This window comes from Nymphaea colorata, chromosome 6, assembly GCF_008831285.2.
Source record: "Nymphaea colorata isolate Beijing-Zhang1983 chromosome 6, ASM883128v2, whole genome shotgun sequence".
Lineage (NCBI taxonomy): Eukaryota > Viridiplantae > Streptophyta > Magnoliopsida > Nymphaeales > Nymphaeaceae > Nymphaea > Nymphaea colorata.
The window spans coordinates 16,367,806-16,381,627 of NC_045143.1; the positions used below are offsets into that span (position 1 = coordinate 16,367,806).

The window sequence follows — 13,822 nt, forward strand, 5'->3', positions numbered from 1 at the left end:
CAAGAGAAAAAAATAAGTTTATTAACGGTAGTTTATATTTTATATTCTAACTTCTTTCGCTAGTTAACTGCCTCTTTTACGAGTCCTTTAGGCAGTCAATATATTCAAATTTAAGTTTGTTTTCAGTATTCCTTTAAAAGTTGATCGTGTTTTTGTAAAAGTCTCATATAATAATCAATAACAACGATAACAAGAAAAAAAAAAAAAAAAGGATCTTGGGTCTGCGACGTAGAAACATGACTTTTTTATTTGTGAAAATTGTGATATATTGTACATATCATGGTTGACCTTTTATCACGTCCACAAAAAATGGGCATGCATGTCAAGCTGCTTCACATGTCAACCAGATCGAGTAGGCCTCGCCAACGTCAATGCCTCGCATACATTCAAGAAATAGACCCAGCAGCAACCTAACCTAAGGGCGACCCAAGGTGAAAGGCCCAGCAGGAACAACCTAAGCTGCGACCCACGGCAGAACCAGCAGGGACCCGAGCGGCAGACTAATCGAACCCACGGCAGAACCAGCAGGGACCCGAGCGGCAGACTAATCGAACCCACGGCAGAACCAGCAGGGACCCGAGCGGCAGACTAATCGAAAGCTGTAGCAGACCCAATGCCCAACCAAATACAGCAACAACTTCAAACCAAAACCCCCCGCGCATGGACTATAAAGAAATCCTAATAGGAAGCGACGTACGAACACAAATGAAGGTGGAGATGGCTGCCAGCCACCATCACACACGGGCGATGGCAAACAAAATAGAAACAAGAGAAATCTAATCCAAATCCAAACTTGAACCACAATCATAGTTTAAATCTAATTCCATACTCAAACCCAACCCAACATTAAAACCCAAACTCATGCTCAAGCCATTATCGCCGCCTGCCGGTCTTGCCATCGCCGTTTACGGTCACCCATCTTGCCATCAGTGTGCCGAACCACCATTCATCATCGCCTGTCGTGCCGATCACAGGCTCACAGTGTATCCAACTCTCAAAAATTTCAGACATGGCCGATATTATTGACCCAGATATTTAACGACATAAAAAAATTTATTGGACACTCACGCCTAAGGTATAGGGTTTGCTTTCGGTGACTCGGAATGCCGTCCTCAATGTGTTTCAACTTACATAAATGACTTCCCTAGGGTGTATGCCACAGGAATTCAAAACGGAAACGACTCGCCCTCACCACCGACCGTTGCGCCAGCCATCAAGAGAAATATAAAGCAGCATTTTCACCAAATTAAACATGATTGTTCCCGAGCTTTTTCTAATGTCCTAGAAGTATCTCAGTTGATTGTGAATAAAATATTATAACATTTTTGATGGGCGTAGGTTATGCTTTATTAACGGACAAACTTAAGAAAATGGGTTTTCAAACCCCCACAGAATCTCATTTACAAAATAAAATTTTTATATATTTTTCAATCCTATAGTTCCAGAACAAAGAAAATCCGTTTTTAGGTTCACTGGGAACATATTCAGAAAACAGCTTGATTGCTTCTCACTTTAGATTGGAGGCTGCTTTCTACGAATCTTTATCTCTTGTTACCAACTTGGTCGACTTCCAATAAGTCACTAATCTAAAGCTTAAGATTTCCATTTTTTGTTAGTGTTTGTGAGAACCGAGCACGAATTCAACCGGGAAAAAGAAAACAAGAAAGACCCTTCCTTTTCTTGATTCGCAAAACTTTTTCCTTCTTTCTCTCCCAGTATAGCTCTTGGGCCCATTAAGAGCTATGAATCCGTTTGTATCATCAAGCTGTAAAAGACTAGCAAAGCCCATTGCGCATAAGAAAGTTGTGCTATATGGAACTAATTTTTGAACTTTATTAGACGTTAATGAGAATAAATTTTTCATCAAAACATTTGTTCATAGACACACCGTGTTCTTATTCCAAAAAAATTTGTGATTACATCGAATGTTTGATCTGAGAATATCCACAATCACACTATGTATCGTAGAATAAGGGCATGGTATTTTTGGGTCATTTGTTACAGTGACGTATTCTAAAAACACAATGTTCTTATTATCAAATGCCATTGTAGCCCAAAATCATGGCAGATGTAGATGTTCGATGAACAAGAAAGGGCTATGGTTTTACCACATCTTCCTTTAAATCCCAAAATGAATTTTGGATGAGGAACCAAAAGAAGTGCTTTAGTTTTAAATGGTAGAAATTGATATTAAAAATTGCAGATTTACTATATATATTTTTTAATTACTCCAGTGGTACACTGCCTTTTATTTTTAGTAACAACAATTCTTACCAAACCGTAAAATGATCTGTCACTAATGCCTCTCTCCCACCCCCTTCCTCGCTTGTATGCTCTTGCTTCCTTTTGTTTTGCCAATTGGAGTTGGTCACCCTTTTTCAGTGTTAATGCATCTTTCCATTTCATGGACTCCCTTTTTCTCTCTTTCTAGTGTAACTTCCAACTCTTTTGGATTTGTTTGTGCTTGTCAAACCATGTTGCCCAATTTGTAATGCATTTCCACCAATGGTTGCTCCGACAACGTCTTCAGCCACGGTTCCTGCCCAGGGTGAAAGCTGCGGGAAACTTTTTTGTTCATTGTGTTCTCCATCGGTGGATACAATTGGAGCCTCATGCATGACACTTGGGATGCTGTAATCCCTCTCTTTCTCACTTCACGCTGCAACGATAGAGAAGTACGGTTCACTATCATTAGCTTCTTGTGCTGCAGGAGTTCGTAGTAACTGTAGCTAATGCTCAGGGTTTATGGCTGAAATGAGTATTGGCCACAGTCAAAACCAAAACCAAGCAAATTATTATTATTATTATTATTATTTAGCTGCAAGCTAGCCAAAAAGAAAATGCTGCCTTTTTCTAAAACAGTCATCTAATACCTTCAATCCCGCTTTTGATATCATCTAGCCGAGGCTTACATGGGGGCTGGCAAAGAAAATTGGATTTAGTTACTAATTGAAAATTTTCATGCAGTTTCTTAACTGAATCAAAATTTCAGTTCGATATCCTATTGGGAACCAACAAAAAAATTGCCCAAAACGAAAAAGTGCTGGATCTTGCATGTGAGAGAAAAGGAATAATTTTGTAAAAATGGGCATCCAGCCCCTTGCGACTTTGGGGAGCCCCTTGCACTGCTAATTAAATCTGTAAGTAAACAATTATTTGAAAAGATGATTTAAAGAATCTCGAAATCAAAGTGTTCACGCCAAGTAAGTAAACAACACAATAAAATATAAATGTCAAGTCAAATTCTATATGGGAACTAAGACAAATCAGTGTTCTGCTATATATCCAGACGAAATGCAGACAGGTACGGGGTACCCCAAACAGATAGAAAAGTGGAAGAGGCACCTCATTGTCAACTCAACTTCGATTGGTAATAGTGACTAAATGCTTACAAGATCAATAATCAAATATGGATAAATTCAAGAGAGATGGTTCTTCATAAAAAGGATCTCCCAACTGCTTTGCTCTCAAAACACTTCAGTTTTCAAATAGTTGGCATCGTTCAAACTGAGCGCACTCATGTATGTAGCCAATTGACTTGTGAATGTCGCCAAGTTGATGGAAACATAAGGATTCCTGAGCATGCCCCACTTTGGCGTGAGCAAGGTAGACTTGCAGGTGCTTGCTACGTAAATAAATCAGAATTCTTGAGAGGAAAACCACAAAAAATGGTGTTGGCAGAATGTCCCACAATGAATGGGGATCAATTTGCCCATATATTGCGTGGTTGAACGCGATTGTGATGTCTTAACTGCTGTTCAATTTTAGTATGCGACCATTCTAAAGTGAGCGCAGAAAGGGCCTTTCCCCTTCTTGGTACCATAAAACACTACATCTTAGGGTCCTACCCCATTCTGAAACCAACAAAAATAGTTGTTTTTGGGTTAAAAATCTCAATATCAGAACTGGAACGGTGAATCTCGACTGGGCAAGGAACAATTTGTCAATGGGTAGTCGTTTAGGGATGGGTACGACAAAAGAGCAAATTAACTTGAAAATATATTGTACAACGCGGAGACGCTAATCAAAGGCAGAAGAAAAGGGTTTCCTAACTACTAGGCTTAAGCGACAGCTCCAAATTAAGGAGCTGCATACGAAATCATTTGCTTGCCAAATTCCACTAGACTTCATTTAGAATCTCTGCAGCTAAAAGAAGGATTTCCAGGCCTGCTTTATGGAAGTCAATGACAGAATAACCCCAATGGCAGTAAACAGGTCTCAGAAGATGTTTATTTTGCCGTAAAGATTCAGGATGCTGTAGTTGGACTGCAGAAAATGCGTCTCGCTGAACACACCTGCAAATTCATATTTCGTGTCATTCATCAGCCAGTGTTGCCCATGGTTTCATTAACGCACGAGGTGTCGGGCAAGAAATTAAAAGAATGGTGTTTGATGATATAACATCATGACCTATAAATAGTAGTCAACTTTCAGAGATATTGCCATGTCCATTGGGAATATCTGGATCCATCCTGGGGACCCAATTGGTTGCCGACATTTTGATACAAAAATATTCTGGACGAAAACCAGCGAGCTGTTTGGTCTCCTCTTTAAAAGTTCTCATTGTAAAAAACCGTGGTGCAATTCCTCATTTGCTTATAGAACGTAAAAAGCAAAGGTGCTAATTACTATGTGACTAGTACAAATAATTTTTTTTTTAAGTATAGTTTTCTGATGTAAAAGACGTAAGATTTTTTTTTTTTAATCAGGTGAAAAGGAATTAGACTGTAAATGTGGTGAAGGTATTACTGTCCAAATAAAATTCGTATTTAATATGGAGAGTGAATTTATTATTTAGATAAAATAAGTAACCTGATATTCTTTCCACATGTACCTACATATATATAATTTGATTGCAACTTGTACGTCAATTGGAAAGCTTTTAATGCCTACTCATTCGTGATTAACTTCCAAATGTACAGAAAGGACTTATCATGGCTTTACCACTCTTGAGAAGAATAAATGCAAACGCGTTAAAGGGATGCTAATTAATATTAAAGGAAGTGGATTGACACACCTTAAAAGGAAATTGGGCTTCTTCGCAAAGAATTGAAGAACTTACCATGGTATCTGTTTTGCTAAAGTGCTTATTTTGACCTTTTTTTTTTTGTAACTTCTTCTCTTTTGTGCGTGCAAATCAATTGTCCCCTCCAATATTTTGCAGATGAAAAATGAAAATGGTTATGAACATCAGCTGCCGTGAACCCATCAAACAATTTAAAAGGAACTTTCTTGCTGTGGTTCGTGTGCAGTAAATGAACCGTGTGGGATGACAGATTGACATATATAGGTGGCCATTTGATGATCGAAAATTTGCAGTATCTTTTTTCGTGGGCCACGTGTGGCGGAGGCCGAATAAGAAGAATTCGTACCTATGTTAGGCAATAATGGATACGTGGTTATAAGATTAAAAGAAACTAATGAAGAAGATTACCTAAATGTCCTTCAAGGGAAGAGACTTCAAAGCTTGTGAATTTTCACAGTTAGTGAGGGCAGCTTGGGAATTTTGACATGATTGCCGTCGGCGAGTGTTTGAACTGAGATTGGAAGTAAAATGTAATTTAAAAAAATTATAAAGTCCAACGAACGAAAAGACCAATGGAAACGTCCCTTCACCGTAGGAGCACCTTTCTTCCCATGATTTGAACAGGAATAGAATAGATGTTCCGAAAAAATAAATAAAATGAAGGAAGAAGAAGAAAAATTTGGCGTTGTGTTTAAGTGTGGTTGTGATCTCGGGGATCTTTTCTCATAAGGAACGTCCTCTCTCTCTCTCTCTCTCACAAAGTTTTCTGTCTCGATTGTCCCCGCTTCCCCTCTAGAGCACGAGAAAACAGAAACTACCCACCAATTGTTTTGTCCTCTTCCGTGCATGTGTCCGCTTCTCCGGCGAATCGCCGATCGGAAAGCCGAATGGCAGAGACGGGAGGGAGCAGCACGGGCGCAACGAGCCCGAGGACGACGAGCGGGTCGGGGACGAGGCGGAGGCACTCCGACGGGTCGCTGCCCCCTGACGTCGACGATCGCGACACCCTCAGCCGGTCGCAGGCCGCGCTTCGGCGAGCCCTTGGGATGAGGGACGCCGGGAGGAAGGCCATCGCCTTGCTCACGATGCTGTTGGCGGTGTCGTTCTTCTTCAAAATCTCGTCTTTCGACCTCGACCCCAGGCCGGCTACCGGTGCGAAGGATCCCGATGCACACGGACGAGTGGTGGTGCGGTCGCTCGTGAGAGGAAAAGCCGGAAATGCTCAGAGGGCTCTATCCGAGAGCAAGCGTACGTTGTCGATGCGCGGGACGAGGAGCGAAGAGCTCACAGGGGTACCTCTCACTCTCTTTCACGTAGAAACCGTGTTAGCTGTCATGGATTTGAACGCGTTGATTGCGTTATTCTTGTCGCTTATCAGAATTCTCTCTCTCTCACTTTTCTAAAATCTCTTTGGCTTAATGGCGTGGAGAAATGCGTGACCTTCGTATCAGAGACGGTGGATTTAATTGAGTTTTCCGTCCACTTTCTTTTTCGTTCGCGAATTTTTCTTGCATGGCCGTGTGCTCGGAATTGGTTTCTTCGTATGGACGACGGCGCCCGAAGTGGCTGCACCCGGCTTTCTATTGCACTCCGAGTCTCTGGTGTACCGGGCTGTAGAATCGGTTGTGGAAATGTGTGTAGGCCAGGACCTGATGGTTTCGAGCCTGGTCCTTCGAGCCAAGTCAGCGGTTCAGGCGTTTCCTTCGTTCTCACAGAAGCAAGCAGATTGAATGTTGGGTCCATGAAGGGACGCGTCGAAGCTTTCATGCGTAATATAAACCGGTTTTGCATGTTGGAGATAATGTTTAAAAGTATCTTCTGTTTTCATTTTAAATCTTATAGTTTTGGTCCTTGACACAAGTGGTGTTTGATATATCAATCTCCTTCCTGAGCTCGTGTGCCTCGTTTCTCGTTTGTAGATTTATATTAAAATCTTCTTTGCCTACATATCTTCATGAGGTGGTCAACGGTTCGATGCCAACGCTCAATTTCTACTACCAGTTTTTTATCCTGGTCGATGGCACCAACTTTATTAGCATGTACATCACAGGATGTAGCTCGTCTCCTTAGCATTTTCACTTCAAGAAATTTGCCTCTCTCCATCTTTTAGTTCGCTATTGAAATGTTTCATGTTTCGTACAATAGCATTTGTACGTTGTTGGTCTCTTCTTTCTACTTCAAAGATTATGTTTCCTGCAAGAAAGCAGTATTATTATCTATTACGAGGACCATCAGCCCCAGTGATGAACATCCCTAGTGCAAAATTTAGATGCAACATGCTTTTACAAGCCTGCCGACAGATGGATTTGACTACAGTTTTCGGATATATATGATTCAGGTGCAGGATATCTGGGCAAAGCCAGACAGTGAAAATTATTATCAATGTATTTCGAGACCCAAGAGTTCGAGAAGTATGTATGAAATGCTCCACCTTCTTCTTCTATCTTCTTTAATTACTTTTAAATTATCAGATTCTCATTATCTGTGAAGAAAAGGTTTTGGTGGAACTTATTTTACTTATATGATCTTGCAGGAACAGGATCGAGCACAAACGGTTATTTTATGGTACATGCAAATGGTGGACTGAACCAAATGAGAACAGGAGTATGCTATGGATCGGTTTAAAACCTGTTGTTCTTTTTCCCTTATTTTTTTGGGGTTTGTTCAAGGTTTTGATTTGGATGAATTGGTCTTCAGATCTGTGATATGGTTGCAATTGCAAAAATCATGAATGCAACACTCGTCCTCCCATATTTGGATCATGAATCCTTCTGGACAGATCAAAGGTAAAAAAATATGTTTCTTGGTAGTGGAAACTCCCTTTTTCCATCTTAAGTAGAGAGAACTGAGAATCAGGCTGTTCAAGCATGCTCAGTTGAAAGTCCTGTGCTAGCTCCTGCCATCAAGACTCGGACACCAAATTGGAGATCATTTTGGACTGGGCCTTATGATTTAGTTCTGTGGCCTTGTTGCACAATGTGGAGTCTTTTTAATTTTTTTTTTCAAACTCTGCACATGATAAATAGCATGTGAATCTCGGACATGGAATGAACTCAAACTTCGAAGTCCTGTTACAGTGAGTTCTCAGATATATTTGATGCGGAGCACTTCACCAATGTCCTGAAGGATGATATTGAGGTCGTCAAGGCTCTGCCTGCCGAGTATCAGACTATTGAACCATATTTGAAAGCACCAATTTCTTGGTCCATGGTGAGTTATTTGCAGAGCCATTTCATGTATAAGCAGTTCTCCTTATCACTTGATCCTTCATGAGCTTACTTCTGCTGGCAGGCTAGCTATTACCAAGGTGAGATTCTATCTCTACTAAAGCAACACAAGGTGATAAAATTTACGCACACAGACTCTCGGTTGGCAAACAATGGCCTTGCTAGTTGGATCCAGAGGTTGAGATGCCGAGCAAATTACAGAGCGCTTAAATTCAATCCCAACATAGAAGAGCTTGCGCAGAAACTGATATCCAGGTTAAGAAGTAATGGAGATCCCTACATTGCTCTTCACTTAAGGTACACTTAGCTGCATGTGACTTGAAACTAACCATACAATAGCGAAGAGCGAACGCTTGAAAAGAAATCTGTTGTTTTTCTTTCAGATATGAGAAAGACATGCTAGCCTTTACTGGTTGCAGTCACAACCTGACAGCAGAAGAAGCAAAGGAGCTGGAAGATATGAGATACAGTGTGAAGCATTGGAAAGAGAAAGAGATTAACGGTGAGGAGAGGCGGCTTCAAGGAGGATGCCCTATGGCCCCAAGAGAAACTGCTCTTTTTCTTAAGGCACTGGGCTATCCTTCCTCAACCACCATCTACATTGTTGCAGGTGAAATTTATGGAAAGCAGAGCATGGCTGCACTCCGAAGCGAATACCCAAATGTATATACGCATTCAACGCTAGCAACTGAGGAAGAATTGAGACCTTTTAAGCCGTTCCAAAATAGGCTTGCAGCCCTCGATTACATCTTAGCCTTGGAAAGTGATGTTTTTGTTTTCACATACGACGGGAACATGGCCAAAGCTGTGCAGGGACACCGAAGATTTGAAGGCTTCCGCAAGACTATCAACCCAGACAGGTAAGAACAGACACTCAGTTCAAATACCAATCTTGAATTATACAAACCGAAAACGTGCTTTGTATATCTGGATGATGCTGAAATGGGGCTGGAAACCTTAGTTTAAGCGTCAAAAAGTAATTTACAAACTAGCAATTCAGAAATTAAATCTTACATAATCAGGTTTTCAGGTAGTGCATCAAATATTTCATCATTTAAGATTCTTCTTAATCAACTCAACCTTTAAAATTTTATACTTTCTTTTTCTGATTTGTAATTTTCGTGTCATTTAAACAAAGTATGATTGGTTGCACAAGCAATGAAGATTGACGAGTTCATTCTGTTGGATCAGGCAAAGTTTTGTGAAATTGGCCGACAGTTATGACCGGGGAGAGATACCATGGGAGAAATTCTCATCCATGGTTAAGGAAATACATTCAAACAGGATTGGAGCTCCTTCTCTAAGACAAACTAATTCATCCTTCCCAAGGTATGAAGACAGTTTTTATGCTAATCCATATCCGGATTGCATATGTAATGACAAGTCGCGGAATAGCCGGAAAATAGTTGAGCAACAAGTGCAGAGATAGTTCCTCAGCAAGAAGTTGTGGTTTTTCTCGAGCATCCCATATTTCGAGCTTGTTGTGGAAAGTTAATGCACAGAAGGATGTGGAAGTTAGAGCATCAGTGACGTTTTACCGTGCCGCTGAAAAGGCCTCGGTGCTCAAAGAACCATTTGCTCAAAGCTTGAAGAATTGGCAGGGCGTGCTCGATCGTGCAGTTTAACCCTGCAATTGGGAGCATTCTTTTGTATTAAAGGAACAAAGACAGATAGCCTGATAGTGTAGGCTTTGCTTCATTGCCTACAACTGCCGGCAAAAGTTGCACATATTTGCACATTAGCTTGAATTACATTCTTTTGTAACATTTCGTGATGTATTAAACGCCAGATTAAATAGAGGTGCTCATTCAATAAAAAGATACACGGATCTGAGATGCTGGTACTTCTCAACCTTCTACTTAGAAGCAATAAGATGTACTGAGGAATTAACATATAACTATACTTCTCTCTCCCTCTCTCTTCTCTGCAGGCTTCCTTATTGATAAAACAATGTGAAAAGCTACACACCAATCATCTTAAATCCACTCATCAGGACTCGGGAGTTCTCAAAAATAAATAAGTGCCAGTCAGTTTGGTGTTTCTCCTACACAATGGGAAGAAGCATACATGGTCCAATAATCGTATTTCATCCAACCTAGAATTTTGAATCATATACGCAGTTTTGTTCACCAACCTCCCCGAATACAATGGGAAGAAGCATACATGGTCCAATAATCGTATTTAATCCAACCTAGAATTTTGGATCATATACGCAGTTTTGTTCACCAACCTCCCGAATCGATACGTCCCAACATTCGGGTCAAGGTGCCCACCTAGACCACTCACAATTATGTGGGTGCTAGATCAAGAAGTAAGTTTTTGCTTTGAATAATGATGAACCTGTGATCAACCTCCATTTAGGGTGCGTTTGCTTGCCCCTGTTTTAAAATCCTCAGGATTTACAAGCCATGGATTTAAGATCAGACCCTCCCTCCTCCGATCTTAATTCTTAAGTCCCCCTCTGTGCTTGGGTCCAAATATCCCATTAAATCAGATCCATTTAGTGCAGAAAAACTGTAACCGGCATTCCCGAGAATCCCTCTCTTGAGAAACTTGGCATATAATTTTATCTTCACCTTCGTGGCATCGTATCGTATATTCTTCCTCGCTACCTTTCCCTTCCATCTGTGCGATTCATCTTCCCTTCTTCTTGGGTCGTCCTACGCTACCATTCAGCGAAGTCGGTACGCTTCATTTCTGCGTCTTGGCGGTCTTCTCTTACGTTCATATATACTTTTGTTTTCTCGTTGATATTTCCTCTTTGAACTATTTTCTCGTCTTATTTCACATTTTCGCAACGCATTTCCTTCAATTCTTTCTTTGCATTCTTCGATGTGTTGCTTACATGGTGTGAAATTAATAAAAGCGAACAAAAAGGGCAAGGTGGGCCTTGTGAAGAACAACGTGAATGATTGGACTGCTTGTTTCATCTAGATCTATTTTTTCTTGGTTCTTGTGCTTATCTTCATGATTGAAGAACCTTCTTTTTATCCGGATGATAATAGCTAAGACGCTTTTCTGGTCTCCAATTACTTCATTAAACTCAAAGATGGTCCTTTGTCACTTGTGCCGGATCATTTTCTGTTTTATCTGTCCACGCGGTCCCAAGTTAAAATAGGCAGAAGATGGTATGACTGTGTGATGGTCTTGCACATTCTCCATGCGTTTTTGGATCATTGCTAACAGTTTTTTCAGACGCGTTTCAGTCCCTGTTCAGATCAATGACCAAATTTTATCTTTTTTTTTTTCCTGTTTTGAAGGAATGATATGTAAAACTGTTCCCATCTGTCGTTAGCGTTGTCACATAATGTCGATTATCCCAGTTTCATTTATGAATCGATGTGAAATCTTTAAGAAATGTTTTGTTCAATCAAAGAAAGGACTTAGTTTCCTCGGTATCTGGTATTACGTTGTTGGATACAATCATTAGTTTTTGTACCATCACGCATATAAATTACTTCAAGCTTGTATTCTCTATTAAGATTTGGCATGTGGCGAGGTTTGTCCTAGTGTCTAGACGTCAGATCAAATCGGATTCAGTTCAGAAATTATGTATCGTGTTTCCCTATTGTGGTATGTTGTTTCACTTCTGTCCGCTAGTCGAGAGCTTGGCGCCTGTCCAATTTCGTCCCGTCGAACACTGATTCTACACATTTTTTTCTGGAATAAGTGCAGGGAATTACTAGTGGCTGGTGATTCCAGTCTCACCATGGGTGTCAGTAATGCAAAACTGCTGCCCGATTGCATGTTTTTCAGGTGCCAACTGCCAAACAATTTCTTGAACCTGGTAGAGTTTACAGAGCTAAACTTGAAGGGGCTGATATAATCAATAGGCTGTTTGGGGAAGATACAGACATTCTCCGTGATTTCGGATACCGCTATGAGAATGCAATACACACATGCTTGAGTGAAGAAACTTAGGAAGATTGGGTATATGTCTCAACTTGGATGCGGTCGTTAGTGGGCTCAGGACTCCTTTTGCCTGAAGCTGATATTTTCTAATAAGTACGACAGAAATTTGGAATCCTAATGGAAGTTCGTCATTCTTCCCGAACCACCTTTTGCTGTTTGCACACAATTAGATTGGACCGTTGTTGTGTTTTTACTTCTGACACAACCTTGGTTCTCCGGCAGGCTGACGCAGATGGTAGCAGCATCTGCTTTCGAAATGGAAGACGTGAACTGATCTGGATGAAGTGATATGTCTCCAAATACTAGGAGATTATAGTAGACATTTAAAGCGCTTGTATTCAGTAAGCAGATTTATGCTTATTTGATTTCTAAGTTACTGCAAATTTTGTGATGTATTATTGTCTTTAGCCTTAAACTCATCTCACTAGAGAGTATAAAAGCTATACTACCATCACTGCGCGCAAACTTCATTATTGCTTCTCGTACCCTAAACTGTTATTACTTTGTGGACATTGGTTATGATTTATGAACAAGAGTGGACATATTTATAATATTGAATAATTTAGTGGAAGCTTGTTATTGCCACCATATCGAATAAAGTTGGTTGACAATTGAAGTGATGAACGCTACTTCCTATATGCTACAGGAATGGGCTTGTGGACATTCTTTGAAGGGTTTCTTCTCCTTGCGAATGCACTTGCCATACTGAATGAAGATAGGTTTCTTGCACCACGAGGATGGAGGTTTTCAGGATTTTCTGCAGCCAAACCAAAATCACTGAAATGGCAGCTTGTAGGTCTCATCTACGCTACTCAATACATGAGGCTGCCTCTTACAGCTCTCAACGCTCTGATGTCATTGTAATGCTTGTGTCTGGCTGATTGGGTCATTGAGGGAAACTCACTCTCAAATTTGTCCCAGGTCAGGTAGACTTGGTATGATTGTGCACGGGCATTTCATCGACCAGCTAGATTTAACGTGATTCTACTGTTTTTGTCATCCCCTTCTCCGTTCAGCTTGATTGTTGGAGGTATCATCCTCTTCTTCTTCGACAGCAATTTGGGAGAAAATATTCGTTGTTTGTTGGAAACACACAAACCAGGCTACTGTGCTATTTTGTCTGAGGCGCTTGTAGTTTTAAAACGAGGTATTGACTTGTCGTTGCTTGATACTATTGAGCAGCAAAATCAATGCCACGAAGCAATTATGGGCTTAGTTGTTTGACGCTCTCTCTTTCTTCCGATTCTATTGTAAGTCAAATATAAATTGTAAATCACAGAGTGTACTTCCAATAAATACTTATTTAATGAATTTTAGATAAATAACTGAGGAAAGTGTTACTCATTTGATCAGTCCTGTTAGACTGCAGTTGGATTCTTCCAATTTGGTTTTGTGACAAGCATGTGATACATCCAAGTCTTGACATTCAATTATTCTCGCCAAGTCCTTGAATCCAGGTTCCTGTTATTTCTGCTTAGTGGTTCTGTATATACAGTCACATGTTGAAGGTGGAGTAATTTGGTGTCAATTTACAATATCCAGTGGTCGACTTACTCCCCATGCTTAGCTTAAGCAGTTTGTCCTAATTAATCACTGCAAATCTATGTTTTATCATGTTAGCAATATTACATATTTAAAATTATATAAACCGGTAAAG

General features: G+C 40.4%; 2 protein-coding genes across 6 annotated transcripts; both read left to right on the forward strand.

Moving 5' to 3' along the window:
* Positions 1 to 5,646: 5,646 nt before the first annotated feature.
* LOC116256310 (O-fucosyltransferase 19) lies at positions 5,647 to 10,073 on the forward strand. Its single transcript, XM_031632644.1, has 8 exons — positions 5,647 to 6,318; positions 7,365 to 7,437; positions 7,560 to 7,630; positions 7,724 to 7,812; positions 8,104 to 8,236; positions 8,318 to 8,550; positions 8,637 to 9,113; positions 9,445 to 10,073. Exons 1-8 carry the CDS (start codon positions 5,914 to 5,916, stop codon positions 9,680 to 9,682), a joined length of 1,719 nt encoding a protein of 572 aa, XP_031488504.1. The 5' UTR covers positions 5,647 to 5,913; the 3' UTR covers positions 9,683 to 10,073.
* A 660-nt stretch (positions 10,074 to 10,733) lies between these two features.
* Positions 10,734 to 13,420, forward strand: LOC116256487 (uncharacterized). 5 transcript variants are annotated; one of them, XM_031632860.2, is made up of 4 exons: positions 10,734 to 10,937; positions 11,929 to 12,288; positions 12,388 to 12,506; positions 12,812 to 13,420. In XM_031632860.2, exon 4 carries the CDS (start codon positions 12,814 to 12,816, stop codon positions 13,027 to 13,029), a length of 216 nt encoding a protein of 71 aa, XP_031488720.1. In that variant the 5' UTR covers positions 10,734 to 10,937; positions 11,929 to 12,288; positions 12,388 to 12,506; positions 12,812 to 12,813; the 3' UTR covers positions 13,030 to 13,420. The 5 variants fall into 5 exon arrangements, with proteins under 5 accessions (XP_031488720.1, XP_049934368.1, XP_049934367.1 ...); XM_050078411.1 differs by having other exon boundaries at positions 11,929 to 12,258; XM_050078410.1 differs by having other exon boundaries at positions 12,010 to 12,506.
* The last annotated feature ends 402 nt before the right edge of the window (positions 13,421 to 13,822 follow it).